Here is a 14,945-nt window from a genome sequence, read left to right as displayed (position 1 = left end):
AGACAAAGCGATGTATAGTCGAGCACGCTGTCCTAAGAAAGCCTTTGTTAGACTTAAAATAATTTACATTATACCTCAGGCAGGAGGGTTTCAAAGACCTGACTGTGCCAGACAAGCTTTACATTGATCTGGTATTATGTCTGATTTTAATGACAAATGCAACTTGTGTCTTATTATGGTGATTCAGAAGCTCTTGAAGGGATTTTGCCTGGGAGTGATACTGTCTCAGAGTGTCATTGGCATCTTACTTTCAAATCGGTGAAAGAGCGCTTGATGGAACTAGATTGATAATATACTAGGAACGGCTTCTATATTCAAGGTCATTTAACATGAGGTCTCAGTTTCTTATTTGGATTAAGGTATTTAAAATAACCGATACCATAACTTTTTGCCACTTAACTCGTTTGGATTTCAAAGGCTGGTAGACTTGGCTTACTGAAAAATGAGTCAGTCAATCACAGTTGGTTTGTGTAGGTGTCAACTACAGTTGGTCTTGTGTGAAGTTGTACTTTGACCTTGGCCATTTGGCTATTACTAAAAATGCACTCAAGAAAAGAAATGTTACTTGGGACACATGACGCCAGAGACAATCTAAACATGTATAGCAGGGCCCACAACTCTTTCTTTAATAATTGTCAAGTTATTCCCCCTCATTTGACCACAAAAAAATACATGAACATTGGCATTTGCTCTGCTGCACTCTAGTTAACTAGGTTTTCACATAGAGACATTAGAATGACTTACTTTGTTGTTGGATGGGCAGGCGGCATCAAACTCACCTATGAAAGTGAATAACTTAAGCTAGGATTGTCAGACATTTCTTGACCAAGATATTATGGATATCTTTCATGAGATTGTGTTTGGCCCCTATATGGTTATGGTCAAGGTCACTGTTACTAAAAATAGAAAAACAGTTGAAACTGAATAACTTTAAATTTGACGTGTCTTGACCAAACTTCATATAATATATAGGAAGATATAAAGGATACGTTTCATCGGTTTGCGTTTGGGGGCTCTTAGGGTCAAGGTGAAGGTCACTGATAATAAAAATAGAAAAACAGTCAAAACTGAATAACTTTAGTTAGGGTTGACATATCTTGACCAAACTTCATATGTAGGAAGATATTAAAGATACATTTCATGGGATTGCATTTTCTAGGATGAGGATGAGTGACTAGTGCATGTTGACAAGTCAGAGACATCCCTCTTTTAAAAAGCACTGGTTTCTGAGCAACGATAACTACATGTTTATCACAATTGATGAATATGTTTAGTTATCATTTATTTGCATCCAGAAGGGTTAGTAAAGAGCCCTACTTTCCCTACTTTTTGCTGTTAATATCCCTATTTTACCCTACTTTTTCAAAAAAATCCTACTTTTATCCCTACTTTTTTGTTATTGGTCACTTGAAAGCCTGTAAGCAAGAAATAAGAACCCAGTTGACATTTCTTACCTAGTATGTGTACAGTACTAAGGCCTAAAAAAAAGGTTTGGTTAGGGTTACATCCTTTTGCAAAAATAGGTACGGTAGGTAGGCTTTTTTTATTTATTTATTTTTATTGGGCTTTATATAAGAATGTCATTTTCATCATTGGAGAATGATGTTAAAGTAATCTTCTGAATAAACCATTCAAGGTTTTAAACTACATATTGAAAAGCAATACAAAAAAAGTTTTTCAATTTTTTTTCAAACTGACTATAAAAGCGGTAGGCCTATTTCCTAGGTAGGGTCGGGTAACCCCAACCAAATGTAATTTTTTTTTAGGTCCTAGAATGTTCAGGGAGATTCCTTGCTCAAGAACCCAACTGATATGTCTTACGTCCCATCTCATGGATAGGTCTATGGAAGACGAATATAAAGTTATAGAAGATCGCGCTGGTTATGAGCAAGTACAATACAAGTATACATGATAGATGTTTTATTGTTACGACCTGATAGGGACACTGAGAGTTGTAATCTTAAGTACATGGCAGGAAATTATTGGCACCAGAGAACTGCTTGGATCTTGTCAATGCAGTTCATAAAATTGCAAGGCTTAACGACAAATAACTTGACATTTATACAATGTACACATACTTGGATGAACTGAAAAAGAATACCGCACATACACAGAAGTAGCTTTTCTTAATCTCTTCATTATCCTAGTGAAAAAAGGCGTAGTTTTTTTATTATCTCACAAGTTTGTATTCATTACAGGAGATGATGACCTGATGGCTTACAAGTACAGTCAGGAGAAAACACTGTCCTGGCTTAAGTTAAAGGTGCATACTTAAACTTATTATGATTAGATGATGATGATGATGATGATGATGATGATGCTATACATGTTTTGATAATCTTTATAGTTTGTATAAAACTAAACACATTAACTTCTACCACAAGATTTTGAGCGTTTATGGGCTTTTGTACGTGTATGTCCAATTGTTCTCATATAGTTTATTGTCCATTTTCAGACAGAGAGGCTGAGCCGAAGCCTATCTCAGAAGAATATCTGTGTATCTGGAGCCAGGGCTGAAGATCTCGTTCATAGCAAGGCAAATCATGGTGGGTTGAAGGATAAACAGTCAGATTTCATGAAAGCTCAAAATAAAGCTTTTCTCTGATCTTCGAACTAAAAAATTCCCTATTATTAGCTTTGGCATTAAATGTCAATCTTGGCCACAACGGCATGCAAAAAGCAGGCTAAGAAGTGGATGAAATGAATTAAACATTACAGCCAAATGCTCACAGAAACCTTGGATCATACAATACATATGCATACTTGAGGATATTCCAATGATCCTGGCTAATGCTACTTTGGCTGATGTTTTTGCTATGTTATGCCCAATGTTCTTGTTTTTTTATCAAGATTTTTCTCAAAGCTTTAAACAGAATGCCCTTTAAAGGTCTGAATGCTTTGTTTGCTCAGAAGCATCAAACTTAGTACTTTTGTATATTGAAAAAACAACAGTCTTTTCAAAAATTGATAAGGGACCTATTATGTAATGTTTTTTACCACTGTGTCCAATTACACATACCAGGCTTACAAATGAACACTAAACAATGAAGAAAAAAAAATCTGTGACTAACAAGAATTGGACTAACATTCTTTTTAGCTCAGTGTTTCTTTTCCCCATTTCAGAGTTCCCACTTACTATTTTTCTCAAGGGTAAACTAATACCCCCTGGGTACAAAAATTGGGGTTAAAATGCAATTTTGGGGGTATGAAATAAATAAATATTTAAAAAAGATATATTAAAAAGTTACATTATAACAAATTGTGAGTTTTGTATTGAAGTTACAACTTTGTCAGCGTCGATTGCATTCACATTTTTGATGCAGACGGAATTCCCGTGTGTAGGTTAGTAAAAATGTTTCTCTGCTTATCATTCATTTCCTCAAGCGTAAAATGTTATAATCTGTTAACACTGTAATGACTTCACCAAGCAGAATCTGGGGTTTAGCCAATTAATGTCATGTCTATTTTTAGAACGCAGTGTGGGATTCCAACGAAAATGATTTTCGCATGCGCGCGATCTCGTACCAGTTGAAAAATGTTTGCGTGATTTTTTTAGAAAATTTGCGTGGTTTACGTAGTATTTTAAATGAGTGGGAACTCTGCCATTTTGTGAATGGAGCAAGGGCCCTTAGAATTGTGAAAATAGCAACTAACCACCTAAAATTGTGAACTCATTACCATTGTATATATTTCAAATAAAGAAGTAAAGGAAAAAATTTTTTTAGATCATTGATTGGAATAAATTGAAGAGAATAAGACTGCATTTAATCATTATCTGTATTAGTTTTACTTGTTTAGTGGGATATAAATCAATATATTTTAGGTTTGTGAATTTTGAGTCCAATAGTTGGGAAATAAGTATACTTCTTGGGGATTGTGAATCAAAGAAAACGATAGTAAACAAGCTTTGGCATTTGCTTTTTATGATAGTAAACAAGCTTTGGCATTTGCTTTTTATGATAGTAAACAAGCTTTGGCATTTGCTTTTTATGATAGTAAACAAGCTTTGGCATTTGCTTTTTATGATAGTAAACAAGCTTTGGCATTTGCTTTTATGATAGTAAACAAGCTTTGGCATTTGCTTTTTATGATAGTAAACAAGCTTTGGCATTTGCTTTTTATCAATTTATATATATATATATATTTTTTAACACTGTTTCAGAGGAGTACCTGCGTTACGCTTTTGGAATTGTGTCGGACTACCTTCCCGTCGACCTTGCTTCGAGACTGAGAGAACATCTTGGGTACGTGTTTTAGGGTTTGGATTGACTTGTTTTCTGTTGGATTTAGTGTGTGTGCTTTTTCTGACTTTTTTTTCGAAAAGTAAAAATAAAATTCCTTATAGTTTATTTATTACTTCATATAAAGTGAATTCCTAAACTGTTTTAGAATGGAAGAATCGGTGAATTCTTAAAGACACAAACTTAATCAATTTCTTTTCCCCAATCAGAAAGTTTACATTCCCAAAATGTTGCAAAAAACTAGTTTTACCAAGGACATCTGTATGTCATTGTTCTGTTCTAAAGTATGGGAGTGGTTCTACGACACATTTACCTGAATGATGGAGAGTAAAACTGGTGATTGGCTATAAAAGCTCTGCATTGCTTTGTTTCTTCATCATGATTGCGGAACATTTTTTTTTTATGTTTCCTAATGAATATTAGTATTACATTTTCCATAACTTTGTTACATTTACAGTATACAGTTGTTGCATGGACATTTGTGTAACAGTCAATCTGTTGTCCCGAGGTGGAGGGAATGACTTCTGAACTGTTGTCTCGAGGCCTAAAGGCCAATGGCAACAGTTTGGAATATCATACCGGACACCCATGGACAAATTCAGTTTGACTGTTACACAAATGTCCATGCAACAACTGTTTATAGCTCTATATACAGAAGAGCTTATGGGACAGTAATGTGTACGTAGTATGTGAGTCCATGTGTCTGTAAACAATTTCTTGTTAACGCAATTCAGTCTTTAGTTTTGATTGTATCTCGATGAAACTTGTACAGCATTTAGATATCAATTAGAGCTTGGTTCCTTTCGAAAACCAGCCATATCCGCCCAGGCATGCCTAGATTATGGGCCTTGAAAGTTTTATAAAAAAATGATATTTTTAGTTAACCTATTTTTAACCAGGTCTGCATGAGCAAATTCTATTTTAGCCAAGTTTACATGTACATGTTAAAGTCAAGTCTAGGATTAAGGGAGACGATTTGTTTTTGGTTCTGCAGTTGATTTTGTGAATTTCTCTGCCTTGTTCTTGTTGAAAGCCCAAAGGCCATTTTTTAGCCTCAAGTGTCTGTAGTTCGCGCATTCATCTTAACAAAATTGGTTGTAAATGTTTGTTCAAGTTATTCACTTGGGGTTATTACTGGCCACGCCCAGGGTTCACAGGTTTGGTAAACTTAAATTGGGAAAGGTTTGAAAATCTTTTTGTGTGTTTGTGCATCCATCTCAGCACAATTGCTTGTGGATGTTTGTTTAAATTATGCCCTTGGGGTCATTACTGGCCATCCCACGGGGTTCACAGGTTAGGTATACTTAAATTGGGAATCTTTTTGTCGGAACCAGCTTTGCAAACACTTGCTATTTTGAATAAGGCACCACAAGGCTCAAAATATGCCCCTGGGGCTAAAGCTGGTCCCACCCCTTTTGACCTTTTTTATTCTTAAACCTTCAGCAATGATATTTAGACCATGTCTACAATTTTGCAAATGAGCATCAAAGTTGTCCTCGGATGCCCTAATGACTTTCACCTTTTGACCAACCTTTTTTTAATTTTTAAAACTACAGAAATTTTTACTATGAGTACAGTTTTGAAAGCCTTTTTTTTTATTGTCAGATGACCTTTACTTGGCACATATTGAAATAGTTCATGCAACTAATCTGCTTACAATACTTTCTAGGCTCAGATGTTGAACATGCAACGTTTTCAGGTAACCCAAACACAAAACATGAACTATATGTCTGTTGCCTTTTACCCATACATATATGCTCTGGATTAAAAATGACCACAAGAGCCATGCCAGTAGAGCATAGGCCCTTTTGGGCCTCTTGTTTTATTACCCAGTAGAGCATAGGCCCTTATGGGCCTCTTGTTTTATTACCCAGTAGAGCATAGGCCCTTATGGGCCTCTTGTTTTATTACCTGATTGTATATTATTGTTCAAACACGAAAAGATAAATACTTTTGTAAAGCAAATATATTTATGTTTATATAGACGATTAAGCGCTTGAAATTTCTTGGGTATTCTCTGTGAACTAATTAAAATTACAAAACCAATACTTAAAATTCAAGAGTTTAAAAAATAAATTATGCAGTTTATTTTTAGAATCTCGGTAAAACCCATGATGTACCTATGACGTAGCCTCAAGCACGGGTAACAGTTCATACTGTTAACCAGTCAACAGTTCAGAACTTTGTAATGTTGATTACTATTTGTAAAATAGTCGAAAATAGTGAATTACATTTATATAGGGCATCGGGTAATAATTGAAATTGTTCTATTATCATTTCAACACTTATCAGCATTCCATTTGTAAAGTTGGATTGTTTTTCAATTAAGTAGATAATTATCTGAACAAGGTAATATATCTTTCTCATCATAAGTTTGATACATGTATTTTTATGCCATTTTAATTTTTAGAATACCAGCTGTGATTGAGAAGAGGCCTTCAGATGCTGCCAATCCACCATCTAAGGTAAGGTTGCATGTTTAACAGTCTGTTGTGCAAACTCTGATTAGGGTGCTGTATCAGCAAGAATGCTTGGAGTGATTTTGTATCGAGGAGATATTTTAAAGAGTAGAACTGCACTGCTAAAAATCTCTCCTGGCTTAGGTATGAGATCAAACTTAGGATTTTACTGTACTGTTGGAAGTCACTCCTAGGATTCTACTGTACTGTTGGAAGTCACTCCTAGGATTCTACTGTACTGTTAGAAATCACTCCTAGGATTCTACTGAACTGTTGGAAGTCACTAGGATTCTACTGTACTGTTGGAAGTCACTCCTAGGATTCTACTGTACTGTTAGAAATCACCCCTAGGATTCTACTGAACTGTTGGAAGTCACTCCTAGGATTCTACTGTACTGTTAGAAATCACTCCTAGGATTCTACTGTACTGTTGGAAGTCACTCCTAGGATTCTACTGTACTGTTGGAAGTCACTCCTAGGATTCTACTGTACTGTTAGAAATCACTCCTAGGATTCTACTGAACTGTTGGAAGTCACTCCTAGGATTCTACTGTACTGTTGGAAGTCACTCCTAGGATTCTACTGTACTGTTAGAAATCACCCCTAGGATTCTACTGAACTGTTGGAAGTCACTCCTAGGATTCTACTGAACTGTTGGAAATCACTCCTAGGATTCTACTGTACTGTTTGGAAATCACTCCTAGGATTCTACTGTACTGTTGGAAATCACTCCTAGGATTCTGCTGCACTGTTTGAAATCACTCCTAGGATTCTACTGTACTGTTTGGAAATCACTCCTAGGATTCTACTGTACTGCTGGAAATCACTCCTAGGATTCTACTGTACTGCTGGAAATCACTCCTAGGATTCTACTGTACTGTTTGAAATCACTCATTGGATTCTACTGTACTGTTGGAAATCACTCCTAGGATTCTACCGTACTGTTTGAAATCACTCCTAGGATTCTACTGTACTGTTTGAATCACTCCTTGGATTCTACTGTACTGTTTGAAATCACTCCTAGGATTCTACTGTACTGCTGAAATCACTCCTAGGATTCTACTGTACTGTTTGAAATCACTCATTGGATTCTACTGTACTGTTGGAAATCACTCCTAGGATTCTACCGTACTGTTTGAAATCACTCCTAGGATTCTACCGTACTGTTTGAAATCACTCCTAGGATTCTACTGTACTGTTGGAAATCACTCCTAGGATTCTTGATGAAACAGCTTAACATTTTGAATGGGCATACAGTGGGAATAGTGAAATTTATTTTTTACATGTGCACCTTCTTTTAAATTTGCTGCATTATTACTATACAATATTTGTTTTACTACAAACAATTAAGAAATGTTATGAAAATGAAATTTATTTCAGCGTATCAAGCTTGAGGACATTACACCAACTGAAGACTACAGCAAGAACGTTGTACTAGAAAAAAAGGACTCCAAGGTTTACTTATTAATATTGATATTGTAAGGACTGCTCATAATAACACCAACCGCGTTCAGCTGGGCTCTTTTGACTTACCAGTGTAAAGGCAGACACAATATATACCATGTATACCATGAAACTGAGTTACCCTGATTCAGTATATTATGAATCCAAACTTCACTTTAGCCTGTTTGTATCTGCATTTAGTTTTCCACATGTTTTTTAAATCTGAAGGCCGCCAGACTAGTAGAGAAAATACGAATAAAAGTGTCCTTTAATATTTTGTTTTCTTTTTAATTGATATTACTGGGTAGATAATAAGCAATTTTGTCATATGGAAACTAGACTATTAGATAGCCAAAATCTAGGTGATGCTGCAGTAAAAATATACATGAACAGTTTTTAATAAGACAATACAAATTCTCTAATTAAAACTAGTTTTTCTCTAATCTTTGTTTTTAATCAAAATTTGTGAATTAGGTTTAAGAGTGTATGCTCATAATATTGATGGATACACAAAACAGATGTATTTAAACACATTGCTAAGTCATAGAAGAACATGCCTTTGAAATATTCAAATGTCAAAAACTAACGAGCAAAAACTATGCAATAAGAACACATTGAACTGTAGAATGATACACCTCGGAGAAATCATCGGAAATTGTTTAACAAAACATTACACTTCAGAGAAATCGTAGAAAATTGTATAAAAAACATTACAGAATGAGGTTTTAAATTTACAGTAATGACTCATGAATTTTGGACTTGATTTGATAAGAAAGCGGTTAAAGTAACTTGTGAATATTTTAAGAATAAAGATATTTACGTGATATATTGTACACTTATTTACAATGACATGTTATATGCACAAATGTTATTAATTAGCAACTTTCTGCTTGCGACAGTCTGTGCTATAATTGTACCTGAGGCTTGTAAAATCTTGGCAAAATCTCTTCTTGGCTTGCTAAAGAACCAATGTGATGTACTTTTTGGCATTGTACTTGTACAGTTTGTGTAAATACCTTCAGGGCCCTGTTTCGTTGAAGATCGTAAGGCTTAAGATTGTAAAATTCCAGGCATTACCCTGTTTTTGGCATACACGGTGTTTCAATGAAAATATCGTCAGAATTTTTATCAGAATTTTTTTTTTATATAGGTTTTAACAGTACATTGATGGTTGTGACCCGAGCAATTTTAAGCAACTTATAGATAATACTCAAAAATAAGATTTAACATATTTAAAAAAATTGTTTTAATATACCAAAAAGGATGAACAAATGTCGAAAACAATAGATCTTATGGAGGATACCGTGTTTAATTTGAAAGAAATGTGCAGAAAACACTGTATTGCTACTTTATGAGACCATAGTAGATCACAGTAAATCTTTTAGCATTCACCAATCATTTAATATTTTTGAGTTTTCAGCTATAAAATACACAAATATAATATTGTTAATAGTAATTAATACTTTCCATAAAGTGCATTATTTAGTAAATATTTAAGGGGTTATCACTCAAAATGTATGCATGTTTTACATGAATATGTATTGATTTTGAATAAGAGTGTCACTTTAAGGTTCATGACTTAGATATCTTATTGAACATAAATATATTCCCAGGGTAAACAGACAACAGCCCAGAAGAAGCTGGAGAAAACTGACAAGACGGGAATGAGAAGTCTCACGGCATTCTTCTCTCCCAAACCCAAGTCCTAGAACTGCACATATAGCAGGAGGCACAGTGAAGAGTTAATCTCTTTACTTATGCGGTATAAAAGTGTAAGACTGAAGGGCTTGACATTGGGCGGAATGTTTAGAACATTGTTAAAGTTAACAACGTGATTTTGAACAACATTGTCGTTAACTTTTAAACATGAAATTGATGATGATGTGTTAATATATTAAATTTAAACAAGTACAGCTGACATGTGTTCTTAGATCTAGTTAGAAATGCTGCAGTTCACATGTGTATTCTTTAATACGAGGGCAGTACAGATTTTTAAAGTGAACAATCATGACTTTAATATGGTTGTTAATTTTAGCAAAGTTCTGAGCAACTTGACATTGTGGTGCTTTACAATTTTATGAGTTGACTATTTGTGATTGATTTATTGTTGAGAGGGATTATATTTTCTTGCCGTATTTGTTTCAAATGTTAATTAATATAATCTATGATATGAAACTGTTGGAATTTTACGAAGACTTTTGCTAGAATAGTTTAGTTTTAAAGAGCAAATTAGTACATTATTGTAAAGTGTTAACTATTAATTCATTCAAGGCCACAACAGTATAATTTTAATACCCCCAAAGGTTGGCATATTAAAATCGCACCGTCCGTCCGTCTGTCCGTGTGTCCGGCTCAATAACTCGTGTCCGGACTGTAACTTTCCCTTGTATGGACAGATTTTAAGATAACTTGCCACACGTGTTCCACATACCAAGATGACGTGTCGCGTGCAAGACCCATGTCCCTACCTCTAAGGTCAAGGTCATACTTAGTGTTTATTCACAATGGAGTGCTGCATATAGGACATAGAGTATAAGTTGTCGTGTCTGTGCAGCAACTTTCCCTTGTATGGACAGATTTTAAAATAACTCGCCACATGTGTTCCACATACCAAGACGACGTGTCGCATGCAAGACCCGAGTCTCTACCTTTAAGGTCAAGGTCACACTTAGTTTTTATTCACAATGGAGTATTGCATATAAGGACATAGAGTATAGGTTGTCGTGTCCGGGCTGTAACTTTCCCTTGTATGGACAGATTTTAAAATAACTTGCCACATGTGTTCCACATACCAAGGCGACATGTCGCGTGCAAGACCCGTGTCCCTACCTCTAAGGTCAAGGTCACACTTAGTGTTTATTCACAATGGAGTGCTGCATTTAAGGACATAGAGTATAGGTTGTCGTGTCCGGGCTGTAACTTTCCCTTGTATGGACAGATTTTAAAATAACTTGCCACATGTGTTCCACATACCAAGACGACGTGTCGCATGCAAGACCCATGTCCCTACCTCTAAGGTCAAGGTCACACTTAGTGTTTATTCACAATGGAGTGCTGCATATAAGGACATAGAGTATAGGTTGTCGTGTCCGTTCTGTAACTCTCCCTTGTATGGACAGATTTTAAAATAACTTGCCACATGTGTTCCACATAACAAGATGACGTGTCACATGCAAGACCCATGTCCCTAACTCTAAGGTCAAGGTCACACTTGGGTGTTTATTCACAATGGAATGCTGCATATATAAGGACAAAGAGTATAGGTTGTCATGTCCAGGCTGTAACTTTCTCTTGTAATGACAGATTTTAAAATGACTTGCCACATGTGTCCGGCATACCAAGACGACATGTCAAGTGCAAGACCCATGTCCCTACCTCTAAGTTCAAGGTCACACTTTGTGTTTATTCACAATGGAATGCTGCTTATAAGGACATAACAGTGTAGGTTGTCAAGTATGGGTGGTATTTTTTTATGTTTAGAGGCAATTTAAAATAACTTGCCATATGTATTTGACACGTGAAGGCAAGATCAACTTTTCATGTACTGACCTTGTTCATAGGTCAATGTCACATTCGGGGGCATTCGTCACATACTGTGACAGCTCTTGTTTGTTCTTCGGATTTTGACGGTATTAAAGCAATAAGAGCAAGTGAGCGAAATAAAAAAAAATCCATCTTGTTTAAGAACAGTAGCTTTGAATATTTTTTGTACATATTTTTGTCATATAGAATGATAATGTATTGTATTTTTTATAAGTGTAACTTTAAGCAAATTTCCCACAGAATGTTCATTTTAAATAACTGTTTCAGTTTCTCAGGAATGAAATAAGAATTAGAATGGTAAAATAGAAATAGAAGGTTCGGTAAATCCTTCGAACGAAGCATTTATTTGGTGTGGCATTATTTTTACTTTTTCGTATCAGTGCTAGCTATTTTTGCATTAACAAGTTCATTTCAAACTTGTCTGATTTTCCAAGGAAGAGTAGTGGAGATTTTGTAACAGCATTGATGACTGCAGTTAATTGTTTGTGGTCTTCAATTACTTAAACCTTTGCCATTACTGAAACACATTCAAGATATTCATATAAACTTGAAACTCATATTGCCATTGACAATAAGCAAGCAAGGCCCATAACTCTGGCTTTTTTAATTGTTGAGTTGTTTCCCTTGTTTGACTGAAAGTAAAATAACTGACAGTGTTTTTTCCGCGGTGCTCTTGTTTAATTTAAACATATTGTGTTCAATATTTATATCAACAATCAGATTGCAACATTATATGTTTTACTATCACATGATGGATTAAAACGAAAGCAAAGCTTATTCTACTTCTCTCAAATAGCTCTTGTTTGAAGCGCTTTGACCCATTGTTGTTATTTAATTCAATGATAAAATGGTGTTATTGCTATTTGTTGTCTCATAACTACAGTACATTTCAGTTTGATTTTTATTCAGTCAGATTGTTAAAATGCATATAAAAATATCTTTTTACAAGAATACTAAGAAAACTATCAAGCCATGAATAAAAAATTTAATAGTTACGGTATTTGAGAAGGTGTTTATACTCTATTCCCCCCCCCCCCCCCCCCCCCAATAGACTGGCAAAAAGACCCTGAGCTTCTATTAGGACATGTGCATCCATATAGACAAATACGGTTTATGAAAATACCTTTCTGTCGCTTAGCTCTTTACATCAGCTACCAAGTTTCATTACTATCCATTACTCCTAAATAAGTTATAGGTCACAACCATTTGCAGCTAATCTGTAGCTCACAAGTGCTCAAGATGGGCTTCTAGAATCGGTCCTTGTCAGGTGTCTGTCGCTCCATATGTCCGTCAACAAGTCAACAATTGCTTATACTGTTTATTTTTAGTAACTGTGATGATGACCTTGAGCCCCCCACCCTCCCCCCCAAAGACCAGGGGTTTAATGTAGAATCTAATTCAATCCTGATTTCAATATAAGTTCTGTTATTATTGGAATAACACTGTTTAATTCTTAACACTTTTTATACCCCTACCACTTGGTGGTTGGGGTTATATAGGAATCACTTTGTCCCATCCGTACATAGGGCCCTTTGACATCTGGACAAGTTTACTTTTCTCCAACATTCCATATCCTTTTGAGGTATAGACTCCAAACTTTATACACATATTGACTGTTTTGAGAAGTGCTGTGCGAAGAAACATCGAGATTTTCTGGATATCTAACTTACATATATTCACAAGTTTGATTGAGTTACAATCATAACCGAGGACTTTGTAGTGTTAACAAGCAGTTGATTAGGTACACAACCATGGACAACAAGCTATTACATATGCCTTACGAAATAGTATGTAAATTTCTTATCCAATCTTCACCAATATCGGACAGTAGTTGAATATTGATGAGACCTCGGTTCCTTTCGAAAACCAGACAGATCTGCCCATGCATGCCTGTATAATGTCACAATTGCCATAATTTGAGCTGGTGAACACAAAAGAGCATTCATTTATTATTCGATCTTAACTTGAACAGTAGTTTAGATATAACTAAATCATGGTTCCTTTCGAAAACCAGCCAGGCCTGCCCATGGTGGATTGAATTAGGCCTAAAAAAAAAATACATTTGGTTCTGGTTACCCGACCCTACCTACGGAATAGGCGCCGACCCTACCGTTTTTATAGTCAGTTTGAAAAAAAAAAATGAAAAACTAAAAAAAAAAAAAAAAAATCGTTTTTTTTTTAATTGCTTTTCAATATGTAGTTTAAACCTTAAACGCTTATACAGAAGATAGCTTTAACACCATTCTCCAATGATGAAAATGATATTCTTATATAAAGCCTAATAAAAAAAAAAATAAAAAAAATAAAAAGCCTACCTACCCTACCTATTTTTGAAAAGGATGTAACCCTAACCAAACAATTTTTTTTTTCTAGGCCTTATGGCCCTTCAAATTGCCATAATTGAGTTTGTGACCAATATAGAGCTTCCATTTGTTATATGATCTCTACTAAACATATACAGTAGTCAGATATAACCTATAATCACAATTCCTTTTGAAAACCAGCCAGAGATGCCCAAGCATAACTTTGTAATGACCCCTTGGAATTGACAAAATAGCTATATTTGAGCTTGTGAACAGAATTTCAAGTTTTTATTTGATATTCACCACATATCATACATTTTGAAGTTAATGTGGGGACCTTTTATCTTGGACACCATAAACACAGGTTTCATTTACGATATATTAACAGAAATCTACAGTTCCATAATTATATATATCATTTTGTGGTTTCTGTTGGGCCAATAATTTCACACATTTCTTATGACCTTGACCCCATAGGGGTCATATACAGGTCAATGGTATTCTATCACTGAAGTATCATGGTCCTAGGTCAAACCATTCTCAAGTTATTGTGTTGACGTTTTCAACCTGTGATATCAACATTCTGACCATCATAAACATAGGAATCATGTTGTGTTAAGGGCAACCTTCAGCAGAAGTTTCATTGTCCTAAAGGTCAAACCCTTGTTGATGTAAAGTGCAGACAACATCTGTATGAACATTGACCTACTTTCCCTCAAAAAAGATAAGCGTCATGTACTATAAAGGAGTTATTGTCAGGACAAAGTTTCCATTAACCTTTGACATACAGACCCTAAAAACAATTGATGTTCATCTAGAGGTCAAAGGCAACCTACTACTAGTTTCATGATAGTAAATCAAACCATTGTCAAGTTGGTATGTGGACGAGACATGGTCTACTGACTGAACAACACACCTTTTACTGTGTAAGGGGTATTATAAATAAATAAAGAATA

At 35.1% G+C, this 14,945-nt stretch overlaps 1 protein-coding gene across 1 annotated transcript in view; it reads left to right on the top strand.

Annotated features, from left to right (window-relative positions):
• Positions 1-12,681, top strand: part of LOC128219435 (ribonuclease H2 subunit B-like) — a 16,811-nt gene extending 4,130 nt beyond the window's left edge. Inside the window, exons 3-8 of the mRNA XM_052927244.1 lie at positions 2,199-2,263; positions 2,456-2,546; positions 4,163-4,244; positions 6,652-6,706; positions 8,081-8,155; positions 9,757-12,681. Coding sequence (XP_052783204.1) covers positions 2,199-2,263; positions 2,456-2,546; positions 4,163-4,244; positions 6,652-6,706; positions 8,081-8,155; positions 9,757-9,852 — 464 coding nt within the window. The 3' untranslated portion in view covers positions 9,853-12,681. The remainder of the gene's footprint in view (positions 1-2,198; positions 2,264-2,455; positions 2,547-4,162; positions 4,245-6,651; positions 6,707-8,080; positions 8,156-9,756) is intronic.
• Positions 12,682-14,945: the final 2,264 nt, after the last annotated feature.

Source organism: Mya arenaria, chromosome 15 (assembly GCF_026914265.1).
Source record: "Mya arenaria isolate MELC-2E11 chromosome 15, ASM2691426v1".
Classification (NCBI taxonomy): domain Eukaryota; kingdom Metazoa; phylum Mollusca; class Bivalvia; order Myida; family Myidae; genus Mya; species Mya arenaria.
The sequence above is the reverse complement of the archived record's forward strand: the minus strand, read 5'-3'. Positions and strand labels throughout refer to the sequence as shown.